This window comes from Chelonoidis abingdonii, unplaced genomic scaffold, assembly GCF_003597395.2.
Source record: "Chelonoidis abingdonii isolate Lonesome George unplaced genomic scaffold, CheloAbing_2.0 scaffold0027, whole genome shotgun sequence".
Lineage (NCBI taxonomy): Eukaryota > Metazoa > Chordata > Testudines > Testudinidae > Chelonoidis > Chelonoidis abingdonii.
In genome coordinates this window covers 2,084,360-2,111,472 of record NW_027424288.1, presented here as the reverse complement: position 1 = coordinate 2,111,472, position 27,113 = coordinate 2,084,360, and the positions used below count along the sequence as shown (strand labels likewise).

The 27,113-nt window shown below is 42.9% G+C and overlaps 1 protein-coding gene across 2 annotated transcripts in view; it reads right to left on the bottom strand.

The window, feature by feature from the left end:
- Positions 1-27,113, bottom strand: part of LOC116820903 (VPS10 domain-containing receptor SorCS1) — a 444,694-nt gene that overhangs the window by 180,344 nt on the left and 237,237 nt on the right. For both annotated transcript variants that reach the window (XM_032773669.2, XM_075061354.1), the window contains exon 4: positions 1,765-1,923. In XM_032773669.2, the coding sequence (XP_032629560.2) occupies positions 1,765-1,923 (159 nt within the window). The remainder of the gene's footprint in view (positions 1-1,764; positions 1,924-27,113) is intronic.

Sequence of the window (27,113 nt, the reverse complement as noted above, 5' to 3'; positions counted from 1 at the left end):
TTCTGTCAGTGTATGTAATCCACATACACCTTGACGTAGCTCTGTCTACACAGGGACTTAGGTCGGCTTCACTACGTCACTCAAGGAGATGGACTTTTCACACCCGTGAGCAATGTAGCTAGGTCCAATGTAAACCAGCCTCAAGACACCATTTCCTCAAGCTCGGATAATAATATATACCTATATATATCACACAATTTTTGGGAGGATTAATTATTTTATGTTTGTAAGCCAAATTGAAAGTCTTGGGTGGAAGGTGCTTATGGTGGGCTATGTACCCCACACAATCCCTGAATGGGTTAATGTGGACTTGAGAAACCAGTTCTGTTCCCTGGGTGTTTTCTGAAGGGAAAGCCAGGTTTGACTGGTCATGAAGCCCAAGTAAGCAGGAGCAGGCTGGTTGGTACAACAAGAGGAAGTTTGTAGCAGAAGGGGGGTGGAGGTTGGGAGTCTGCAGTCACTCTTTGGAAACAGAGAAGTGGTAAGGAGGAAATCCAGGGTGGAGAATGAACGCTGGGATTCCAGCCCTGAAAGAAGGATCAATCCAGAGAAGTTGCATGGAAGGAAGTCTGAGAGAGGCTGGGTCGGAAGAAGCCCGGGGAAATAGCAGCAAGGGATGGGACACTGCAAACCTAGGCTGACAGTAAAGGTCCCTGGGCTGAACCCCGTGTAAGTAGGGCCTGGGTTCCCCTACCAGTCACTGGCAAAGTGGCATGAGCCCAGAGTCAGGGGCCAGAGACCTGACACAAGGTCTCAGAATTAACCGTTGGACTTTGGTTTGTTGAACTTTGTTACCCCAAAAAGGGCAGACATTAATATCATGACCGGGGTGGAGGGCCAAGGTACAGAGCAGAGACCACCACAGCGAAGGAGTGACTGTCAGCAGGGAGTTGCCAGTGAAAATCAGCTGCTGTGCTACACCTGGCCACAAGGAGGTGCTCCTGTGGTGAGTGAACCCCCTTACAGGACTGAGATTTAGATTGGCACACCAATCTGAACAAGCACTGTCTGTCAAGATGTCCTTTTATCAGGCCCAAGTTTAGCAATTACTGAAGCTTTGGTTTTTCAGAAATTACTGGGGGAATCAGGCCCCTTTAAGGGGTCTCAAGTTGATCCAAAAACTGAGGTACCCAAAAGCACTAGATGCTTTTGAAATGCTAGGGCATGTTTCTGTAGCCATGACATGATCTGCATCAACAGAAGCAGACTCCAGAAGGAATTCAATTCACTTATTTTCTTCCTTGGACAATCAACACCTGGTTTATAATGTGCCAAGCAGGCAGGAGCAAGAAGAACTGTATGTTATTCTGAAGCAAGCAGGGTACCACCATTTGTTTTGAGTGCCAAGAAATACATCCATATTGTGTACCATTATCCAAGTACTTATACTGAACAGCTTTGCACATTATTAAGGCTACTGTCCTGGCAACAACATTAGTTAAAAAGAAGAGAACACAATGAAGGGTCCAATCTGGAGCCAACCCCTAAACCCACTTTCCTTGTTTGGGGACACAACCCTGTTACCCTCAAATAGCTCCCCACAATTAACGATCATTGAGGGTGCGAATGTTACCAAACTTGACATCCGCCGGTAAACATCTGATTTATAGTCACAGACCTTGCAGGTGTGTAAATGAAGTCATAATTATGGTGTGTGCAGAAACAGAAACCTTCTAGAAAAAGCAAGTACTAAATGTTTGTCTAGGCCCTTGGGAGGGAAAACGCCACATCATTGGTAAAGAAGGTCACAAAATCTTTTCTTACCTTCTGATCGAGACTGTATGCCAGAATCCAGTCCTCCTGTTTGGGATGGAACAGCAGGCTCTGGATGTAGAAGTTCAGACGGTACTTTTGATACGTGGCCCCTTCGTCAGAGCTAATCAGCAAACTGCTCTCAATCTCCGGGTCAGTCAGCAACATAATCTGTATGGATGGAATAGTCACAGTTAGTTAGAGAGGAGTCAGACAAGGATGAGGAAACAGCCAGGTAAACACAGCGAAAACTGATGCATTTTAGTGCCAGTATAAAAACCAGACTACACAACTCAAGTCTAGCAAACCTGTTAGAACAAACCAATGGTGAACAACCTTCCGGAACGTAAAGCCATATACGATAACTGTGAGCGTGTATCTGAACTATGGAGCAATCAAATCGACAGTGGGATCACTTAGAACAGGGGTGGCCAACCTGAGCCTGAGAAGGAGCCAGAATTGACCAATGTACATTGCCAAAGAGCCACAGTAATACGTCAGCAGCCCCCCATCAGCTCCCGGCCCCCGGCTCCCAGCGCCTTCCACCCACCAGCAGCCCTGCCAATCAGTGCCTCCTCCTCCCTCCCTAAACCTCCCGATCAGCTGTTTCATGGTGTGCAGGAGGCTCTGGGTGGGGAGGAGGAGTGAGGGCACGGCAGGCTCAGGGGAATGGGCAGGAAGGGGTGGAGTGGGGGCAGAGCCAGGGGTGGAGTTGTGAGCACCCCCCGTACATTGGAAAGTTGGCGCATATAGCTTCAGCCCCGGAGTTGGTGCCTATACAAGGAGCTGCATAATAACTTCTGAAGAGCCGCATGTGGCTCCGGAGCCACAGGTTGGTGACCTCTGACTGAGAATGAGCATAACTAATTACAAAAGGTTAAAAGTTAAGTCCAACAACCCCTCTGTGATCATCAACAAGATCTGAACCTGGGACAGCCAACCCCAAAGCACAAACTTTACTAAGGTTAACAGCAGCAACTGGTTGTTATCCTTTTCGAGAGCTAGTCATCAGAGGAGGCAGACAACACACAGTGTGCATGCACGTTGCATCAGCAAAAGAAAATGTAAACTGCAAAAAAAAGGAAATTGAAAATAATTCCCAGCAGCGGAATCTGTTAGATTGCAGAAGAGTCTGAAGACAGAAAGTGGCAAGAAGTTTCATTGCTTGAGATTTTAGAACTTGTCTGTCTGCAGGGAGCAATCATGTTTTAGCAGGGGGATGTTTGGTAACCCACTAGGTTCTTTCCATCTCTAATTTCTAAGATACTGTGAATTATGGTTTCAGTAAGGCATCAGAAACAGTTTCCGCTCGGTGAAGTTGTACCTTTAGCTTAGTCCAAGGGTGCTAGCTCTTGAAATACAGTAGATGTCTGGCTTGTAGTTCTACTAATGGCCACTCACCACCAATTAACTTATTAATTGGTCTGTATTGCTGATGAATCAGAGAGAAGTGTGAGAGTCTCTGCATGAAGGAAATAAGTTTGAGAACTACAAAGAGAATGACTTCTGTCTTCCCGCAAGAGAAAAAAGCAATGTCACAAAGGAATAGAGTAGGAGGCACCACAAACGGTGAACACACAAAGCTTTGAAGCCCTTTGCCTGCAAAGGGATTACAGATCTGTATCATTAGTGCCATTTTTAAATACAGTTTACTGTCTCTGAAAATGCCAGGCACGAATCAGCTCCTAGACAAGGCCAAACTGAAAAGAACAGCATCTAGCATTTCACAGTGGGAATTTTAATCTTTGTTCAGGCATTTCAGAATTTCTCTCTCTTCTCCCACCCACCATTCAGTAATAAAAAGCAGGCAGAGTCACAAAGAAGGGGTGGGGGCCCCACAAGACATTATGTAACACAAAGATCACTAACAATAAATTAGGAGACACCATAAAGATCTAGATGGATACAGTAGATATAGATATCTACCAGTAGAGATAGATATCCAGCTATGCATATCCGTATGTATACTGTGACAGACCAAGACCAGTGGGGTACAGGAGTCTGGTAGAGGGCAAATATACTGGTCACTGGATGAGCAGTTTTCTGTTCCCTGAGTGACCAGAGCAGGGGCTGCACTAGAGTAATCAGGAACCTGCTAGAACCAATTAAGGCAGGCAGGCTGATTAGATCACCTGCAGCCAATTAAGGGAGGCTAATCAGGGCACCTGGGTTTAAAAAGGAGCTCACTCCAGTCAGGTGGGGGGGGAGCCAGAGGAGAGGAAGTGTGTGTGAGGAGCTGGGAGCAAGAAGCTCAAGGAGCTGAGAGTGAGAGGCTGTGCTGCTGGAGGACTAAGGAGTACAAGCGTTATCAGACACCAGAGGAAGGTCCTGTGGTGAGGATAAAGAAGGTGTTTGAAGGAGGCCATAGGGAAGTAGCCCAGGGAGGTGTAGCTGTCATGCAGCTGTTACAGGAGGCACTATAGACAGCTGCGATCCACAAGGCCCTGGGCTGGAACATGGAGTAGAGGGCGGGCCCGGGTTCCTCCCCAAACCTTGCAACTCCTGATCAGACACAGGAGGAGCTGATCCAGACTGTGGGGTAGATCACTGATGTGAGCAAATCTGCCAATAAGCACAGGACCCACCAAGGTAGAGGAGGAACTTTGTCACAATACGTATGTAATATACATAGAAGATGTTTTGCATTTCTAGATAGATGACAGGTAATCCCCTAAATATGCAATACTGCATGGCAGTGCTGCTTAGTGGATAGCTCATTGGACTGGGATTCTGCCATTCTCCCGCTTGTGATCTTGGAGGAACCACATCAGCTCCCTGTTTCAGTAAAATGGGGGGAAATGATAGCTCCTTTTGTAAAGTGCACTGAGATCTACTGATGAAAAGGACTAGATATGAACTAGATATTATTATATTTATTAGAAACAATCACGTTCATTATCCTAAGGTAGAGACTTCATAATGGCTGGCATACAAAAAGAATTATTATTAAAATGGAAATTCACAGATCATCCGCTATCAACGGGCCAAGTAAAGCTGTTTTGTTTCTCAGATCAAACCACCCAGACTGTCTCCCTCATTCTCCCAACGTTATTTCTGTGATAATACAACTACGGTTAAGGGTATCAACAGGCACGATGAATTCTCTGTTCTTGTGTGAGTTTATACGCTGAAAAAGAAACATTGTTTATGCTGGTATTTGAAAAGATCACACAGCAGAACGCTAATTGTACTAGAGCAACTAGAGCATAAATAAATGCAAATCAGTGGCTTGATCCAAAGCTAACTGAAGTTAATGAGTTTTTCCATCAACTTCCATGGGCTTTGGATTGTGACTCTCAGGAACATTTGTCCCCCCCATTCACTGGCCCCAGTATGAGGCTGTTCCACATAGGGGAAGCCTGCCTTGCAGCTATTTACACAGCTTTGGGAAACTGGGCCTGAGGCTCCTTTGTGTGCTCTGCGTTGTGTGTTCACCTCAGACCAAACCCACTCAGCCAAACCACCAGGAACAAGGCTTCATTCTGTAAAGAACACAGAACAGGATTACAGTCCAGCACCCTCTTCTCTGCTTGCCTGCTAGGTGCTCCCAGCTAAGTCAGTGCTGAGACCTCCTGCTGGTGTGGGGCAGAGGTTACATCCTGGCAGGAACCTGGAAGTTCTCACAACATGCACCATTTTGTAGTCCACAACTTGTATTTCCCAAGGCTGCTGTTGAGGCACACTGGACCTTAGGCTACACACTGATAGCCAAGCTCAATTCCAGTCTCACATTCTTCTATCTTAGATACTTACATGACCTCCATTCCCATAGTATCTGCACACCTGACCTCACAATCTTTAATATATTTATCTTCAGAACACCTCCATGAGGCAGGGTATTGCTATTACCCCATTCTACAGATGGGAAACTGAGGCACAGAGAAGCTAAGTAATTTAGCCAATGTCACACCGGGAAATCTGTGGTGGAGCAGAGATTTGAACATAGCTTTCCCAAGGCTCGTGCTCTAACCACCAGATCATCTTTCCTTGATTTATATTGTTCTATCCTTGGTTTCTACATTATCATCCCCTGTACAAGACCTCTGTGATGGGGTGCCTGCCCCACATTGGGCTATAAGGGATTAATAGAGCCCTAGGGAGGCTGCACAGGAGACAGCCAATCAGAGAAGGACTGAAGGAAGCTGTAGGGCAGAGGAAGGCAGTTCTCTGCTGGGAGCTCAGGGAGAAAGAACTGTGTCTCTGGAGGCTGAGAGAACTGCCAGCACCCTGGAGAGAGCACTGCTGCTAATAGGGACCAGGGGAGCAAGAGACAGCTCCTGGCGGCTGCTGGGGTGTTGCAGGTCGAGGCCCTGAGGCAAGGGCAAAGAGGATGCTGGAACCAGGAGGAAGTGGCCAGACAATTTGCTGCAATAGCCACTAAGAGAAGTGGCTGAACAGCGAACTCCAGGTCCACCAGAAGGGGGGACCACAGTGTGAGGCACAGCCAGAGGGCTGTGTCGCTAAAGAGGACGCTGCAATCGTTGGAGAGATATGGATCCTAGAGCAGGAGTGATGGCAGCAAGGCATCACCAGAGGAGGGTGCAGTGGTGAACAGAGCTAATCTCTAGGACAGCCAGCAGGAGGCGCCACAGTGGTGAGTGAACCCTGTTACAATCTCATTTTAAGGAGACAAAACAAATTAGAATCCCCTAAGGTGACATCTTCTACACAGTCACCATGCACAGTGGAATCAGAACCCCAAGCTGTTTACACAGAAATCTGAAAGCAAACTTGGTTACAACGTTTTTGCATGTAAATAGTCAGAGCTAGGAGCCCAAAGACAGCAGCTAAAGCATGAGAACTAGAAAGTGAAACTGACTGGAAACCAGGAGGGAGGGCGAGGAGGGGAGGGAGGAAGGCAGGGGTGGGAAGGAGCAGAGACAGAGAGATTGGTCTAGTTTTATTTTCCAAACTGACAGAAATGTGAATGGTTAACAAATGTAGGCAAGTACACTTGATTTTTAAAATTCTTGTCTGGACAATCTAAGGTGTTTTTAGTAACACAAATTGGACTTTTCTTTGACGTACAGAAGGCCAAATTCTGCTCTCAGGCACAGTATGACCCCATTCACCTGAGAATAGACATTATGAAGGCATCCACACTTTCATTGGGCAGCATTAAACACATAAAAAAATGAAGAAAACCCACCAACAATAATAAAACAAGTCATAATTTGAATGGAGTGTAAAACCTAATGGTCCAGGGAGTAAAGCTAACCTCTCCCCGAGGAAGTCAGGAAGAAATTGCCTGTATGGCCATGTTATTTCATAACTGCCCCCTTCATGATTTCTTGTATCTTCTTTTGAAGCATTTGGTACTGGCTACTTTTGGAGAAAGGATCCTGGAGTGCTTAGATTGTAAAGTCCTCAGGGCAGGGACTCCCTTTGGGTTATGTGTTTGCACAGCACCTTGCAGAGTGAGGATGTGGTCTGTGATTGGGAGCCTCCATCCTTACCTCAAAGCAAGAACAATAATCAGAATGGAACACATGGTCACATCCAGTTGGGCAATTCTGATGTGATGACTTTGGCCATAGTTTTTAATCTTCAAAATTTTCTTTTACATAATCGACTATCCCATCTTCCCATCAAGCTGAGCTACTAAAAATGATTACAAAACAGTGAAAGCCATATCCAAAAATATTCCCATTTCCAGAGGGAGACCTTTGTTAAATGGGTCTTGGCATTGCTGTTTTCCCTATCTACGTCCAGGTGGAACGAAGAGCCAGGATATGTGAGGACTCAGCTTCCCTCAACAAAGGTAAATACTTTCTGCTCAGATCAGTGCCCAGAAGCACTCAGAACCCATTTACTCATACCAGGCACAGTAAGCACAGGCAGCACTTGCTGATGCTTCAGATGAATTTTTTTTCTTTTTCACAAAAAGTCAATAGAGTCGACACAAGCTCCAGCAACCAAACACCAGGCGCCCATTTATCACCCCCTCCCTGAAAAGGCAGAAACTTTATTTGCTTTTCCTAAAGGTGACAAATGAACATGAAATTCAACTTATAGATTTTAAAACACTTCACACAAATCTTTTTTTTTTTCTCTTCCTTCTTTGGTATTAGCTAGTGACACCAGACTGACTTCGAAAATTAAATGGACCCTTGCTCTCCCGCTAATGCAGCTTGGAATGCCCTGTAAGACGATTCTTTATCTACTTCCAGGGATGGAATTCGGATCCTTAGATGGCAAAAAATGGTCTGAATGATTGGAGATGTGAGGCTTTTGTGACTTTATCAAAGCAAGAGCTGGTGTCTTCTGCCAACCCCTTCCAGTCAGATTCTTCTCTCACATTGCTTAAGACAAGAAGTCCATTGACATAAACAGAATGACCCCAGTGAAACATAGGTGTAAAGGAGAGAAGAAAGAGATCCTTAGACACAACTGGACTCCCATTCACTTAGCAATGTGTAACATTCCCCTTACAGACTCAGCAGCTCTGAGTTAGGCCTAGTGAACATAAGTGAAGGGGAGATTTGATTACAGTCTATAAGGATCTACATGGGGAACTTCAGTCTAGCAGAGACTGATATAATACGATCCAGTGGCTGGAAGTTAAAGCTAGACAAATTCAGACTGGATATAAGGGAAATTTTTAACAGTGAAAGTAATTAACATTTGAACAACTTACCAAGGCTCGTGGTGGATTCTCCATAACTGACGATTTTTAAATCAAGACTGGATGTTTTTCTAAAAGATTTGCTCTAGGAATTATTTGTGGGGAGTTCCATGGCCTGTGTTATACAGGAGGTGAGACTAGATGATCACAATGACCCCTTCTGACCTTGGAATTTAAGAATCTTACAGCCCCAAGCTAACCCTCAGCCCAAATTGTACAGCTGATTCAGCTTTGGAGGTTCTCAGTTCAATCCCCAGTTTGACAGCACACAAGCAGATACTTTGGTGATGAAATCTAGACAGAAGTCCACCAGCACTGTTGTTTGGGTTAGACCAATAACGCTTACCAACCAAGTTGTTGTTGAAGGCACTAAATTGTGTCAACGGCAGATAAATTAGGGTCAAAATTAATGTAAACAGTTACTTGAATATTAAAACAGGAGAGAATTGAATCAATGACCATGTCCTACATGTCTTACTCATGCAAGTAGCTTGGACCCAGTGTCCCAGTCGTCTACGCATGTCTTCTTTTGTAACGGTAATTGAGATGTGGGGAAAATGTGACCATTCATCTTCCCCTTCTGGGTAGCAGTCTGCACTGACTGTCACACACCCATTTGATGGCATCTACATCTTGCACAGACCAATCCCAGTATCATTGATTGTATTTGTTTTCCTCAAAATATATTTCTGCTGAACCGGACACTTTGACTTCTTGCTGTTCATGCCTAGTGATGTGGGAGTGGTGTCCTAAATTTCATGGCATTTTTTCTACCTCTGATGGGAGAACTGAACATTTTGCAACAGAAGATTAATATACAGCAAGCATCTAGTACGATTTCAGTTTTGATACATAAGCATTCAAGTTAAAATTCATGACCACTTTTAGGTTTGGGAACATTTTCTGAAAGCTAGTGAGTAGCCATGTGACCACTCCGTGAATCAGAACAAACAGAACTCAGAACTTATATTTGTGACCATATTTACAGATCTCATGTTTTAGTATTTAATAGGACTGTTGATTAACTGAAGTTAACTCACGTGATTAACTCAAAAAACGAATCACAATTAACAAAATTAATCGTGATTAATCGCAGTTTTAATCGTGCTGTTAAGGAATAGAATACCAATTGAAATTTATTAAATATTAAAATGTATTAAATATCAAATATATTGATTTAAATTACAAACAGAGTACGAAGTGTATAGTGCTAAATTTATCATTTTACAGTGCAAATATTTGTAATAAAAATAATATAAACAAAAATATTTTTCTATTCATCTCACGCAATCTCTTTATCATGAAATTGCAACTTACAAATGTAGGGTTTTTTTGTTCATAACTGCACTTGAAAACAAAACAATGTAAAACTTTAGAGCCTACAAGTCCACTTAGTCCTACTTCTTGTTCAGCCAATCGCTAAGACAAACAAGTTTGTTTACATTTACGGGAGATAATGTTGGCTGCTTCTTATTTACAATGTCATCTGAAAGTGAGAACAGTCATTCGCATGGCAATTTTGTAGCTGGTTTTGCAAGGTATTTACATGTCAGATGCTTCAGCCACCATTCCAGAGCACATGCTTCCATGCTCATGATGCTCATTAAAAAAAATGTATTAATTAAATTTATGACTGAACTCCTTAGGGGGAGAATTGTACATCTCCTGCACTTTTTTACCTGCATTCTGCCATATATTTCACATTATAGCAGTCCTGGATGATGACCCAGCACATGTTGTTCATTTTAAGAACACTTTCACTGCAGATTTGACAAAATGCAAAGAAGGTACCAATGTGAGATTTCTAAAGATAGTTACAGCACTTGACCAAAGGTTTAAGAATCTGAAATATCTTCCAAAATCTGACAGAGAGGAGGTGTGGAGCTTGCTTTCAGAAGTCTTAAAAGAGCAACACTCCAATGCGGAAACTACAGAATCCAAACCATCAAAAAAGAAAAACCTTCTGCGGGTGGCATCTGACTCAGATGCTGAAAGTGAACATGCGTTGGTCCACACTGCTTTAGATCATTATTGAGCAGAACCTGTCATCAGCCTGGACACATGTCCTCTGGAACAGTGGTTGAAAATGAAGGGACATACAATTCTTTAGTGCAGCTGGCATGTAAATATCTTGCAATGCTGGCTACAACAGTGCCATGCAAATGCCTGTTCTCACTTTCAGGTAACATTGTAAACAAGAAGCAGGCAGCATTATCTCCTACAAATGTAAATAAACTTGTTTGTCTTAGCGATTGGTTAAACAAGAAGCAGGACTGCTTGGACTCGTAGGCTCTAAAGTTTTACATTGTTTTATTTTTTGTACATAATTTTACATTCAACTTCTACGATAAAGAGAGCAAAGAGTCCTGTGGCACCTTATAGACTAACAGACGTATTGGAGCATGAGCCTTCATGGGTGAATACCCACTTCGTCGGGTGGGTATTCACCCACGAAAGCTCATGCTCCAATATGCTTGTTGGTCCATAAGGTGCCACAGGACTCTTTGCTGCTTTTACAGATCCAGACTAACACAACTACCCCTCTGATACATGATAAAGAGATTGCATTACATGTCTGAAGTGAATTGAAAAATACCATTTCTTCTGCTTTTTACAGAGGAAATATTTGTAATAAAAATTAATATAAAGTGAGCACTGTACACTTTGTATTCTGTGTTGTAATTGAAATCACTACATTGAAAATGTAGAAAACATCCAAAAATATTTTAATAAATGGTATTCTATTATTTGTAACAGTGCAATTAATCATGTGATTAATCGTGATTAATTTTTTTAAAATAGCTTGACAGTCCTAGTATCTCTACTTTAGGCTGAGCCAATCTGACCAGGTTCCATACTGTTGTCAACATTTCCACATCATTTTTCCCTGGTTATGGAGTTCACGCAATGGACTATTGACTCACGCATTATAAGCCCCATATGATGAAGTTCCTCTCCTCTTGCATCTTATACTGCTTGATATTGATGGGGATGTGAAGGAAGCACTGAGGTGGGGAGGGATTCTGTAAAAGAAAGATTTGCAGACACAAACAACAACTTCTGGTTCACTTCAGAGTCACTGTGGACTCTAGCTCAGAAAAAACATGCATGAATGGTTGAAATGAACTAATACAGAGGTTGTTCTGGTTGCTAGTGAATTCCAACACAGGGCAGTGCACGTACACATGTCATTATAATGTGCTAATCAATGTATAAATGTGCATCAATTGCAGGTGCGGTGACCAGATGTCCCAATTTTATAGGGACAGTCCTGATTTTTGGGTCTTTTTCTTATATAGGATCCTATTACCCCCCACCCCCGTCCTGATTTTTCACACTTGCTGTCTGGTCACCCTAACTGGAGGGGCTGGGGTATAGAAGCTTTTCCTCTCTTTGTTTGGTCTTCTACAGATGTAATGGTCTCACAATTCCCCACTTTGGGCCAGGTCCTGAAAATCTCTGAATACCCATAATTCCCTCTGAAGTGAACAGAAGCTATGCTCTCAGTACCAAGTCCTTAGTTTGTTTGTCTTTACTGAATACCAAGGCAGTGCTTGGAGTCCAGCACACTTAGAGAATGAGAAATATCAACCTTCCCAAGAAACCAGCTGCTTTCCCTACAGCTGGAATGAATTCTTAAAATAGATCTCTTTCCTTTAAGGTAATCTTTAACTAGGAAAAAAAAGCCACTTGTTCCTTGATGGCTTTCTGTATGTAGCTTCAACTTTTCTTATTCAAGAGCTGAACAAACCCAAACATTTTATTTTCCTTTGTTTTTATCTGTGGCAAGCTGCCTAATAACTTAGCAAGCTCTGTGAAAATTATTCATCTCCTCGAACTCTATTACTCCCCAAACAGGAAAATACCATCGAAAACAATAGCGACAAGAGTTCTCTGATTTAGCTCATTAATTACTGCACAGTGTCAGTACAGGGCAGAGTTAAGATTGCAGCGCATTTCCTTACTTTACCACGTTTGTATTTCTTTTAAATTTCACCTTCATTCTGAATGTATTATGCTTGTTTTGGAGATAAATACATCACCACTCCTGTCATCTATTTTATTCTAAGTTACTGATATGTGCTCTCAGATACAGAGGGAAACAATTTCTCATCCCACAATATTTTCGAGATTTCAGAAATGAGTCCCATTCCACACTGGGAGGAAACTGAAACCTTACAATGAAAAAACAGGGAGACACCCCTACATCCGCTGATAGTCTGGTAATTTGCTCCCTCACCTAGGATGTAGGAGACCTGGATTTGAGTCCCAGCACCAAATCAAGCAGAATAGAGACTCAAACTGAGGTTTCTTGCAGTCCAGATGAATATCCTAATCACTGGTTTATTTGCTATTCTTGGGGTTTCTTGCCAATAAACTTGATTTTGATAAATCAGCATCTTGCAACCAAAAAAATCTCTTCCGTCACCCTTAGCTACATCTCTATATTATATAATATAATATATGGAGATATACCTATCTCATAGAACTGGAAGGCACCCTGAAAGGTCATCAAGTCCAGCCCCCTCCCTTCACTAACAGGACCAAGTACTGATTTTGCCCCAGATCCCTAAGTGACCCTCCTCAAGGACTGAACTCACAACCCTGGGTTTAGCAGGCCAATCTTAGAATTAGTCTGGAAACTATTTTACTTAGTTGATTTCTTTGTACCCACTTGCCTAATTACATTGCAAGCTCTATGAAAAGAATAGTCTATTCCAACCCTGTATTTATCAGAACAGAAGCATATTAAAAAACACTAAAAGCCAGTTCCCTTGACTTATGTGACATTTCTTGTTTGTTTGTTTTCTATAAGATCCTCTTATACCTTCCTTCTGCCTGGCCTCTCAGATGAAATGATTAATTCAACAATGCCCAGTCTTCCCGTCCCTACTTTTGCTTTACATTCCTGGACTGGCACTAGCTATTCCATATGCTAAAACAGTGAAGGGATTGAAAACTCTAAACTGTGTCTCTTTGAATAATGGGCTTCACCCTGGAGATTTAAGAGACAGAAAAGCCATCATATTCTGTCAACACTGACTTGTGCATAAATCCAGGGAAGACAGAACCCTGCTTTGTCAAGCACTGAAAGAAATTGTACCCAGTATTCCTTCTGATAGTGGCTAACTGGATTTCATAACAACACTTTTCAATATCTTATTATTATGGGTATTGTAGCAGCGTTAAGAGAATCTGAGACCAGGGCCCCATTGTAGTGAGCGCTGTGTAATGGCATCTTAAGAGACAGTCTCTAACCTGAAGAACTGAGACCGTGTCTACACTAGAGATCTTACAGTGGCACGGCTGTACCGATGCAGATGCGCCGCAGTAAACTCTCCCATGCAGCCGTTCTATGCTGATGGGAGGGAGCTCTCCCATCAACATCGTTAAACCATCTCAATGAGCAGTGGTAGCTCTGTTGGCAGGAGACTGTCTCCTGCCAACATAGAGCTGTCCACACTGATGCATCTGTCAGTGTAACTTGTGTCAGCCAGGAGGGGTGTTTTTCACACCCCTGAGCGACATAACTTAGACTGACAAAAGTGCTAGTGTAGACACAGCCTTAGTCTAAATAGACAAGACAGGAGAAAGGAAGTCTTATATCCCTATTTTACAGATGGAAAAAGATCACAGATCACCTGTGAAATTCTGAGAGATCAACTGGGGGAGCTGAGCACTTTTGAAAATCTGGCCCTAAATGACTTCCCCAAGGCCCTCCAGGGAATCTGTGGCAGAGCAGGGAATTGACCCCAGCCCTCCTGAGTTGCTATCTAGTTACTTTAACAACAAGACCAGCCTTCTTTTCGCTTTCAATCAGGAGCACTGTTTAATAACTGATGGCACAACGTGGCCCACATAACTAACATGACTACTCATGGAATAAGGAACTACTTACTCCATGTCAGTGAGGCAGGAAGACCATTGTGGAAGACCTTAATTAAGGATCACCTATGATGTTGGTAGGTATTTGTATTCCCATGTTACGGATGGGTAAACTGATGCATACAGGCACATGTTAACACTGGGCAAAATTCAGCCCTATGCTTAGGGCCAGCACAAAGAACTTTACAGCGCTTAAGCCCCAGTGCAGGCGTTCGGGATATTTAGGTTGTGCTGAAACGTTGTACAAGCTTTAAGCACACAGCTGAATTCTATCCACAATGATTCAGTAGCTGGGCTGGAAATAGAATTCAGCAGTCTTAGCCCCCAATCACATGATGTAAACATTAGCTCCTGGATCAATCAGTTCTCAGCTAAGGAACAAGGAATGATAAAGCTTCCCACTTGGTGAAACTCTTGTAAATCAAATTCTAGATCCTTATCCCTTTATTCGACATACATTTAGCGTTCCATTCAGTAGCTCGGCAGTGAATCAAATGCTGCTACTGCTTTTCCCCATTATTACATACCAGCCTATTTTCCTTATATATTCTGATAATAGACCTCATAACGGGTTCTCGGACTTTTGTACTGGTGACCCCTTTCACATAGCAAGCCTCTGAGTGCAACCCCCTTATACATTAAAATACTTTTGTATATATTTAACGCTATTATAAATGCTGGAGGCAAAGCAGGGTTTGGGGTGGAGGCTGACAGCTCACAACCCGACATGTAATAACCTCCAAGGCCCCCTGAGGGGTCCTGACCCCCAGTTTGAGAACCCCTGCCATAACCTGAAACAATTTAGAAAACGGTTGTGACGATTCAAGTGCAGTACCATAGAACATTGCCAATTTGGACTAATCAACCCTTTACAGATTATTATATTTTTTGAACATGTAAATAAACAATAAAAATTCCAGGGAATCTATACTATATAACGTACTGTGCTATTTTGGAGAGTGTAGTTTAGTTTCAATTATGTATAATATCTAGTGTACCAGCAAATGTACCGCACCATATTTAGTAAGAGTAATTAAATCTTAGATATCTGAGACCACGCTAGAGTGCTCTGCTATGAATTCTTTGCTCAGACACTGGTTTAGCTTGGTTCTACCATTTGACCTTGTGTAAGTGAATAGTTCATGGACAGTCTTGCCTAATGGTTGGAGCAAGAGTCCAGCCTACTAGTTAGAGCTAGATCCAGATGGGGTGGGTGCAGAAACAAAGCCAATGGTCAGAGCCAGGATTCAGGAGCCAACGCCTAACACGTCATGAGTGGCAGTGGACTTATTCCTTAAACTACAAAGGCAAGAGGCGTTTGACATTGATCTCATAGAATCATAGAATATCAGGGTTGGAAGGGACCTCAGGAGGTCACCTAGTCCAACCCCCTGCTCAAAGCAGGACCAATTCCCAACTAAATCATCCCAGCCAGGGCTTTGTCAAGCCTGACCTTAAAAACCTCTAAGGAAGGAGATTCCACCACCTCCCTAGGTAACCCATTCCAGTGCTTCACCACCCTCCTAGTGAAAAAGTTTTTCCTAATATCCAACCTAAACCTCCCCCACTGCAACTTGAGACCATTACTCCTTGTTCTGTCATCAGGTACCACTGAGAACAATCTAAATCCATCCGCTTTGCAACCTCCTTTCAGGTAGCTGAAAGCAGCTATCAAATCCCCCCTCATTCTTCTCTTCTGCAGACTAAACAATCCCAGTTCCCTCAGCCTCTCCTCATAAGTCATGTGCACGGTACTAGCTATGACATGAGATTGCTTGTGGCATTCACGGAGGTGCTAACCACAGTGGAACACCGCTTTTGGACTCGGGAAACAAGCACTGAGTAGTGGGATCACATCGTCATGCATGTCTGGGATCATGAGCGGTGGCTGCAGAACTTTCGGACGAGGAAAGCCATATTCATGAGACTGTGTGATGAACTCGTCCCAGCCCTGTGGCACAAGAATATGAGACTTGCCCCTGGAGAAGTGAGTGGTGATTGCACTGTGGAAGCTGTCTACTCCAGACTGCTACCAATCAGTCACTAACCAGTTCAGAGTGGAAACGTCAACTGTTGGACTCGTGTTGATGGAAGTGTACAGGACCATTAACCACATCCTGCTTCAAAAGACCATGACTCTGGGCAATGTGCGTGACCTTGTGCATGGCTTTGTATAAACAGGCTTCTCTAATTGCAGAGGGGCGAAAGATGGCACGCATATTCCAATTCTGGCACCAAACCACCTAGCCACAGAGTACATTAATCAGAAGGGATATTTCTCAATGGTTCTCCGGGTGCTTGTGGATCACCATGGGTGTTTCACAGACATTAATGAAGGATGGTCCGGAAAGGTGCATGATGAATGCATCTTTCAGAACACTGGCCTGTTCAGGAAGCTGCAAGCAGGGACTTTTTTCTCAGACAAGAAGATCACCGTAGGGGAAGTCGGAATGCCGATTGTAATCCTGGGAGACCTAACTTACCTTTTAATGACGTGGCTTATGAAGCCATACACAGGATACCTTGACAGGAGCAAGGAGTGGTTCAACAACAGGCTGAACAAATGCAGAATGACTGAGTGTGCTTTTGGCCGGTTAAAGGCCCACTGGCGCTGCCTATACGGGAAGCTGGACCTGGCCGATGACAATATTCCTATGCTTATAGCCACATGCTGTATGCTCCATAATATTTGTGAAGGGAAGAGTGAAAGCTTCACTCAGGGCTGGACTGCTGAGGCTCAGCACTTGGAGGCTAAATTTAAACAGTCAGAGACCAGGGCTATTAGAGGGGCACAGCACAGGGCCATAAGGATCAAGGATGCCTTGAGGCAGTAATTTGAAGCTGAAAGCCACCAATATTTGTTGCTATGCTTGGGAGTGCAGTGCTTGTAATGCTAGGAGGTCATTGTGATTGGTGCACACGATGCAATACGGAAGTTTAAGATAATTGTCTGTTGCTTTGCGGGCCTCTATTTGCTTTCAATAATAGAATAAAGATTGCTTTCAAACCAACACAATTATTTTATTAAAGATCAACAACCAGAGGAGAGAGTCAAACAAAAAAACACATCAGCACTCAGGGGTGGTGGTGGAAGGGAAGGTCCCAGGAGGAGGCGGGGTCCCAGCATGGCTAAAAATTTGTGTATGTCCAGGGATCATATCCAACCTTCTCCTTTGGAGTACACTGCAGTGGGTACTGTATTTCAGCGCGGCCAAACTGCAGAGGGATGGATGTTGAGGACAGTGGGTAATGGGAGTCTGCAGTGCTAGACTGTGATGGAGCAGGAGTGGAATGCCACAGGTACAGACTGGAGCCAGGAGGTTGATAAGAGTGTGTTGGCGGTGTTTGGGAAGAGCATGGGAAAGAGTTTTGCAACAACAGCTGCAGGGAAGGTCAGGCACGGAGCTGCTCACTTTGCAGTACCAGTATCCGTTGCAGCATGTCCGTGTGATGCTCCATAATGTTTAAGAGCCGCTCCGTGGCTTCATTCTGGCATGCCGCGTTCTCCTCTTGGTCCCTCTTCTTGCTGTCCTGCCACTCCTTCAAATCCTGTTTTTCAGCCACAGAGTGCATCATAATGTCACACAGAAAGTCCTCCTTAATTCTTCGTGGCCACTTTATAATTCTGTGCAGCCTTTCAGGTGGCAATAACAAAGAGGGAGGCTGGGCTCCCAGCATCATCTCTGTGAAGCCAAAACGCAACATTTAAAGAAGCAGTGTTGTTTGCAACACACAGAACACTGATTCAGTGATTTAAAACACAGCCTGTATTCACACACCTGTCACTAACTGGCTGGCCCCCCGCAAGCACACAAGACACAGAGAAATCAGTGTTCCTGGACCCTACTGTACGCTAATTTTGGTGTTGTATTTGATGATTTCCAGACTGTATTTAAGCTCCTGAAGGTGTTCCTGGCTTTACTGATTTTGTTCTGGGTGTCCTGGCTTGTTCCACTGTCCTGGCTGATGGTGCCGCCCAAGCATCTGAATGTTTCTACATTGGTGAGAACATGATGCTCTATCCGTACTGGTGATGGGGAGGCAATATTAAAGGTCATGATATCCGTTGTGACAAAGTTCCTCCTCTACCTTGGTGGGTCCTGCACTTATTGGCAGATTTGCTCACCTCAGTGATTTCCCCCACAGTCTGGATCAACTCCTCCTGTGTCTGATCAGGAGTTGGGAGGTTTGGGGGGAACCTGGGCCCGCCCTCTACTCTGGGTTCAAGCCCAGGGCCTTATGAACTTGCAGCTGTCTATAGTGCCTCTTGTGACAGCTACACCTCCCTGGGCTACTTCCCCCAGGCCTCCTTCAAACACCTTCTTTATCCTCAACACAGGACTTTCCTCCTGGTGTCTGATAACGCTTGTACTCCTTAGTCCTCCAGCAGCACAGCCTCTCATTCTCAGCTCCGTGTGCCTCTTGCTCCCAGCTCCTCACATGCACTTCCTCTTCTCTGGCTCCTCCCCCATCTGACTGGAGAGAGCTCCTTTTAAAATCCAGGTGCTCTGATTAGCCTGCCTTGATTGTGTCGGGGAAAAGAAGACCACCTCTGTGATTTGATCAGACAGCCTGAGGCACCTTTACTGATTATACACTTGTGCACAAGTGGAGGCCAGCGTGTCCCCATACAAGGGTTAAGCTGACCTCCTGAATATGAATATGTCTTTGCTTATATAGCTTAAAACCGCACATTAACATATTTCATTAAGTCATTGGTTATACCTTATTTGGTTAATCATATGGCTTACATTACATAAACAATTAATTAATTGCCTTATTTGGTACATAAACCCCTATAACCCCCCAAAGATGCAAGCACAACATGTTTCAGTTCCGTACAGATAGTCCCCTGATAGTCAGGCGGCCTTGACTATTCAGACACCCCTACTTGCGGTTACATTTGGCAGACTAAATAGGCCTATTTAGGGTCCTTGTGACCTATGTCTAGTTCCCCAATTCCGGCCAGATGGCTTACATGCTGATAAATCATTTTATATTTTGTTAATATGGCACTATGGCATGTATCTCTATTTAATGATGATTTAAGCAGGCTGTCGGGACATTAGATTGGGTTGTTAGGGAAATTCCATACAGGCCTCCTCAACGTGGTGATAATTGTTAGTAGGAATAATAGACTAGGGGGCTTTTTCCCCGACAACTGGCTGCAGGTGATCTAATCAGCCTGTCTGCCTTAATTGGTTCTAGCAAGTTCCTGATTATCTAGTGCAGCCCCTGCTCTGGTCAGTCAGGGAACAGAAAACTACTCACCCAGTGACCAGTCTATTTGCCCTCTACCAGACTCTTGCACCCCACTGGCCTGGGTCTGTCACACTGTCTTATTGTAGTTGATTTTCAGTCCATTTTGCTGGCTGAATACATTGAATCAAATTGTTTTTTCTTGTATATGATGTTGGGTATGTGCGCCCTCATGGCCTAGGATCATGTTTTAGGCAGCCTGCCTCAGTTTCCCCTCTTGGACTGTTCAAATACAACTTCCCTTCGGGCTTTTATATGGTCAGAAATACTCTTCATTGGCAACTACATTTATTAATATAAAAGTCAATGCAAATAAAACTCAACTACCCCAAACAATGTCCATTCCAAAGTCCACGGAATACAAGGATTCTCTTCCTTTTCCCAGGCCTTCCTGCCTGGGGCCTTTGCAGTCTCTCCGCAGCTTGGACACAGTCCCTCCCAGACCTCCCTGTTCTAATGTTAAATGTCCATACAAATGGTAGTTGATAACATTTGTCAGAGAAACTTTGTCAGAACTATACTACATCTGAATATGAAATTGAAACGCTGTATGACATTGAGTAGATTTTGCTGGAATTTATTTTCAGAAGCTGAAAAAAGTTCCAACAATGGGGCACTGACCCATTTCAACTTTGTTGGAATGACATTTTACTTTTTCATTTTGAAGTGACTTTTCATTTTGGTTTTGGTTTTTTTTATTTGGTACGATATACTGTCATATACATTTTTTAAAGTAAAATTGAAACAATTTTGTCAAAATGAAGCATTTCCAATTACCCAAAACAATGTTTTGTTTTCAGAATTTTCATTCATGGAAAATTTCAAAATTGCTGGTTTCTGCTCTGATCCAGAATGAAGCCAAATTTTTTAAAAAAAATAAAAAACCTTCACAAACTGGCACTTCCCTTCTCTTGACACTTTACTGGTTAGGCAGCTTGCTAGCTCTTTTCGTGCACATTTATCTGATTTGCTTCCCCTAGTGTTGCTGGTTTTGTCTGTGGCGGGGGAGAGCATGCACAAAAATTTTATACTCCATCCACATTTGGTTCTTTTGATCACATTTGCATGCACAACTGGGAAATTAGCATCTGCTTGGGGCTTTTTATGCTGTTGCTGATGATGTAATCAGATTAAATATATTGAATGTGCCTAACCGGAGTCTTATAAACCCTAATAACAATAAAATGTCTCCTCCATTTCCATATTCAATTTTGCACTAAGGAGATGCACTGCAGTCTCCAAAGCAAGAACAGAAAATGCTTCTTTGCTTTTTGACAAAAATATGTGGGTGTTTCACTATCAGTGCAACTTTTGATGTAATAGTTCAACAGGCATGTAGACACTGTATGCAACATATACCCAATTTCATAAATGTATCTATTCAGAATGTGTTTAAAGTATTTCTACGACTCTTCTTACCATCCAGATACCGTAGTGATAGGCACCATGTGAGACCACAGACAAACAGAGAGGCCATGGTATGTAAGCATCTTTAGTGTGAGGATTCGTGCAGAGATCCTCAACGGAGCAATGCTCCATGGAATTTGGGGGTTGGATCAAGGTAGTTTTAAGATCTTGGGGCTATCAAGTCTGATCCCTAGTGTTAATTAGAGCAACCTGTAGGCAGTTATAATTCACAGTAGCTATCAACAGCCGCAGGAGCTCAAACAGCAGAGACGATAACGTGTGCTTAAGGGAGCCCTGTGCCATGCCCACTTCACCTGCCAGCAGATCCTATATGGTGAGTGGGAGGAGTGGTGATACAGGAGCCACTGCAGAAGCTATGAGTAGGGCCCTACCAAATTCACGGCCATGAAGAACGCATCACAGACTGTGAAGTCTGGTCTCCCTCACCCCCCATGAAATCTGTAGAGTATTTCATGGGGGAGACCAGCATTTATCAAATTGAGGATGCTGACCCAAAAGGGAGTTGCAGGGGGGGTCACAAGGTTATTTTTAGGGGTCACACTATTGCCACCCTTATTTCTATGCTGCTTTCAGAGCTGGGCGGCTGGAGAGCAACACTGGTTAGCTGGGTGCCTAGCTCTGAAGGCATTACCCCACCAGCAACAGTGTAGAAGTAAAGGTATGCATTACCCCCCCACATAACCTTGTGACCCTCCCGCAACTCTTTTTCAAGTCAGGACCCCGACAATTACAACACCTGTGAAGTTCAGATTTAAATAGCTGAAATCATGAAATTTACGATTTTTAAAATCCTATGACCCTGAAATTGACCAAAATGGACCGTGAATTTGGTAGGCCCCTAGCTATGAGCCATGTGAGCATCCTCTTACGCAGAGCGAAGTGTCCAAATGATTATTGACTAACCTGGATGTATCCGAGCCGAAAGAGGTGTGCATACATATCTGTGTGTTTGTACGCAGACAGTGACAGAGCCAAATCCTCTGGCAGATTCTCAGCTGGTGCAAATCGTGCTAACTCCACTGACCTCAATGGAGCGATGACAATTTGCACCAGCTGAGGATCTGCCTCTCAGACATTATTTCACCTCACACAACCCCATCCACTTAAATAGGGTTGTGCAGGGCGTGAATCAGTACAGAATTAGGCTCGTTTGTGTTCAGGATATCACTGATTCGGCAGACCTGCAGCTGCAAGTTTAATGCAGTAGTATAATTTGGTGCAATATATTTCTGTATAACAGCCTGCGATGATACAAAAAACAAAAACAAAAACCAGCCCATCAGTCAGAACCTGTAATTAAAGTGTGTCAGTTTAAGGTGGCAATAAGCTCCACGGGTACACGCAGCAGATGTGATAAGGCACTTGTGGAAATAGTACACCAAACACATTTCAGGGGGAGCGAATGGACACTGGAAAAGCAGAAAGTTGAGCAAACAGGATTTGATTGATTCATTACAGAGAGGGTTAGGTGAGTCATAGGCCAGAGGGAAGGGCTGGGTCTGAAAATGAGATTTGAATACGAGTTTGAGAGTCAATTATGCAGAGTTTATAAAGGCTGTATGGGGTAAGAGGCCCTTTTTCACCGGATGTGTGTGCGTGGTGGGGGAGAGAGTGGGACTGAAGACAAACAATATTGTGCCATCCCTGCTATACTGGGCAGTTTGCTGTCAGATTCAACTTGAATCGTAACAATAATGATTGTATTTTACATTGAGTATATAGACTGAGGAGCTCAAAGCGTTTTACAAAAATGCATTACTTGAGCCTCACACTACTTCTGCAGGTAAGTAGATAGGTTGTAGGTATGAGGCAAACTGGAGTTACTTCCCTGCTGCTGCTCCCATCTTACAGATGGGTAAACTGAGGTACAAAATTATTAAGTGACTGTCCAAAGGGGACACAGTCAGTAGTAAAGCGAGGAACAGAAATCTGGAGTCTTGGCTCCTAGCATGTCACTCTGACCACTAGCCACTCTTCCACAAAAGCTGACTAAGCCCAGATGTTGTAGATTAATGGAACGCTAAAATCATTCTTTTCTTCTCTCAGGGGAGCACAGTAAAATCCCATGCAGCAGAATAAACCTGTGAAAGGAATACATTTGCTGTGAACAATACCAAAGTCTGCACAGAAACACAGTCAGAACCATTTAGATGAATATGATGCAGTGCTGGATTTTTATTTTTATTTCCCCGTCTTTAGCAGCAGGAGAACACTTCGTCTGTGACAATGCTCTATCCTGCAGGAAAATAGGAACTACCATCTAGCAGAGAGCTACGGTCCACCTACTCTGATATGCTGTGCAATTCTAGATGCCTTGCAGAGATGTGTCATCAAAACCTCTCTGTGCTCGTAATAGAGTGAAGAAAGTTCTGCCTGACCCCAGCTAGTGGTCTGTTTATGCCCTGAAACCTGACAATAAATCACCTTTGTAATTTTGCCTTAGCTAGTGCAAGTGATGAAGACATTTTTTTCATATAACTGTTTAATCTTCTTTCTGAGATATTTGTCATCCTCATCCACTGCACTGTCATCATAATAATTAGAGCTAGCTACATGCTAATTGAGAAATTTGTCAATCCGCAAACGTTGCTGTTTTTTCACTGAATAATTTATGTGATGAGTATTTTCTTCCTAGCATTCAAACAGTTCTAATGATAATACAGTATTTGTGCCTAATTCATCAAAGTAATAACAGGGTTGTCTTTTCCAGTTCCTCCAACTTTTTATAAATGTACGATGTTATCATTTGTTCAAATTTAAAAGCAAGAAAACGGTGAACAGTTTTACTGCTAATTAGCAAATATAATTAAAAAGAAACAGCATCATATTTTAGTGCTTACAGAAAAATTACAGAGATAATTATACCTGTCTGCCTGTGTGTTTACACAGTATCCATTGCCATGGTATTTGATCACCTCATATTTATAAAATAGTGTAGTTTCAAAACACTGCTGTGAGTCAGGCAAGCGTTGTTACTTCTATTTTGCGGATGGGGAGCTGAGTCACAAAAAGAATAAATGATTTCCCTAGCGTCATACAGTTAGCCCATGGCAGAGCCAGGAACTGATCTGAGACCTTCTGAGTCCTACACTATCGTATTTGATACAAGACCGCTACGTTATATTCATATCCTTCTGTTTTATAGCCATGAACTACATCTCTTCTTGTCAGGCTAAGGACAATACATTGCTGATAAATAAAAATCTACCTTAACCTCCATGCAGGATTCAAGTCCAACCCCAATCTCCGTGCAGCTATGAAAAGTTTTGGTATGCATTTTTGTAACTTTCTTCTTAAATTCCACATCCTTGGCCATCTTGTTGGAGTAAGGACCAGAAGCATTAATCACAGGCTTGTAGAAGTTAGAGCTGGAAAAATCTTCTACTTTATAGTCCTGTCAATTTCCCAGTGGTTTGTCCAGTCAGGGTTTAATTGGCCAAACAATAGGTGTGTCCATCACATCCCTCAAGAGACTTCCACAGCCAGAAGATGACTTGCACAAAGCCTCTCTGAAATACTGCAGAAGAGGACATTTTGCAGTACTTCTAAACTTTCTCTGGGGCCCTCTCCAAAGCCCAAAGTCAATGAAAGTCTTTTTGCTTACTTGACTGGATCTGGCTCAAGCACCCGGAGATTAAAGTAATCTGTTCATTCACAGAACAGGTATAGTGCCACTGCATGCTATCATCCCCACACCAACCCTACACATGTGCCTCCCCCTTCATCCAAGCTGACCACTTCTGGGGAAAGAGGAAAATTACTATTCATCTTCATGGCTCATTCAGACCTGAGCCTCTCTGCTTTGACAAGGGTGCCACTATTTAGTGCCAGTTGTGATGGTGCTTTTGAGGTGGACACCTGCCAAACAAGATCACCAACTAAATTCACATGAGCCACTGAGCTGACATCAGACAGTAACATTGTTCAGTCACTCTTGAGCTGGGCTGGCTTCCTACAGCAGTCTAGATGTGAAAGGCTGTGTATCCCATTTCAAGTTCTTGAAGCCAATCAGTCCCCCAATCAACTCTTCCTTTAGGCCCATTGAAACCGGAGAGAATCTTTCCATTCACTTGAAGGAGCTTCAGATCAGGCCCTCAGTAAACAGCTGGTATTTTGCTTCATGTACCTCAACTGGTCTAGTAAGTCTAAGTGAAAGGTACATCTGAGAAATTTTACCAAGTTGAGGAGAAGAGATTAATCAATGAACTAGGTTTTAGACAAGACGCCACTAAAGAGAATAACTTGACCCAGAGTACAATGTTTCGGCTTTGGTATCTGGCTAGGTTTATGGGTCATCATGACTCTTGCAGCATTTGCAAATCTGTTCTGACAGGAATGTTAGACTGCTATAGAGCTATAGCAGTTAATTCTCCAGAGATTTTAAACTCCAGTGAACATTCAACATTTGCATGAGCCCTGGACGAGTTAGCTTTTATGTTGGCGCTTGGCTGATTCTGAAAGCTCAACCAGCTTCTCTCACCCATTAAAATTAATTTTAAATGCCTTTTAAAAAGTTTTGCTCTGTGCTAACCAACTTTCTAGAAACTTTACCATCTGATTTTTTATTAAATAAATGAGTTTATGTTATAGGCATCTATGTTTAGCTAAGCGAAAATAAATTGCAAGCCTAGGTAAATAATACACAGCTGGCTGACAACTCGGCTTTTCCTCCTATTTCTGTCTTGGGATTCCATCTATGAGTCATGCCTAGATCTAAGGACAGCTTCCTTCTAATCAGCTCCCTTTCTGGAACACTAGACCAAAGACCAATGAGCCATGCCAGGAAAGGAACTACTGCTTTCTCAACCTTGGATGCAGTCCACCCAAATGAAGGTTGAGGCACATTTGTGAGGCACTGCCGCTATGTCTAAAGGTTAGAGGGACTTCGCTTGTTCCTAGAGCTGTATGAATAATGGATTTTTCTGTTCATTGGCAATTTTGAAAAAGAAAAAGATCAATCAATAAAATCATTTTGAATTGGACTGAATCGAACATTTTCAAAAACGTTGGCTAATCGAAAGAAGTTTCATTTGACAAAATGAAAATATTTTGTTTAAATTTTGAACATTTTTAAATATTTTTGAACATTTAAAATAAAACTAAAGGAACAATTGAAATTAAAAGTTGTTTCAAACCAAAAAAAAACGTTTCTGTTTGCCAGAAGCTGGGAATGGGTGATGGGGATGGATCACTTGATGATTCTCTGTTCTGTTCATTCCCTCTGGGGCACCTGGCATTGGCCACTGTTGGAGGACAGGATACTAGGCTAGATGGACCTTTGGTCTGACACAGTATGGCCGTTCTTACGTTCTTAGAAAATGTTAAAACATAACATTTTTTTAAATGAACAATTCAGCAAAACTAACAGAAATTTACGAGCCATTTCACTATTGCCAAATCTGCAGTTTTTAATAAAAACAAAGTATTGACAGCCAAAAACTTTTGCATAGCTCTACGTTTCAGTTTTACCAATCTGGCATCTTTCCTGGCCTTAAATTCAATCTGAAAAGCCTCAATATTCCTTCCTAATTTATCTTCATAATTACATTTTCCATGTAATGCCTTAGCAAACTCAATACAAAGGATATTAGGGCAAAACATTTCTACTCTCTTCAGAACATAACACACATATCACGCTTATTTTTGAGGTCAGAGGCAGCGGTTGTGATTCTCTCTCTGGTTCCAAGGTTTCTAGCTAAACATAACCCTGATAAATTTCTACACTGTAACTTTAGTGCCACATTTAACTCTCTTGCAGCCATAGATCTCAGCTACTTACACAATTTGTTGGATGAGTGGAGCAAAATGGGCATCAAATGACAAAATACTTCTGTGATTCAAATGCAGATTTGGCTCTGCTCATTGATACACTTTGATCTTCCTCCTCTGTATTCTCCAGCAATAGAGTAAATGGGACACATTCAGATCCAGCATAAGCAGGAGCAACTGCTAGTGAGGATAATGGATGTCTAGCTACTTACATCAAGGCATTCAGAGAGTACTAGCAAAATCCAGGAGCCAAGTGCATGACAGAGCCAATTTCAACATTTGCAGTTGTAATAAACGAGTGTCTCAAATCTGGACTTAGAGTTCAACATCTGAGTGTTTACTGTGAATCTCCCCCAAGCTTATACCCAGCTTGGATTTTATCTCGCTGCCACCA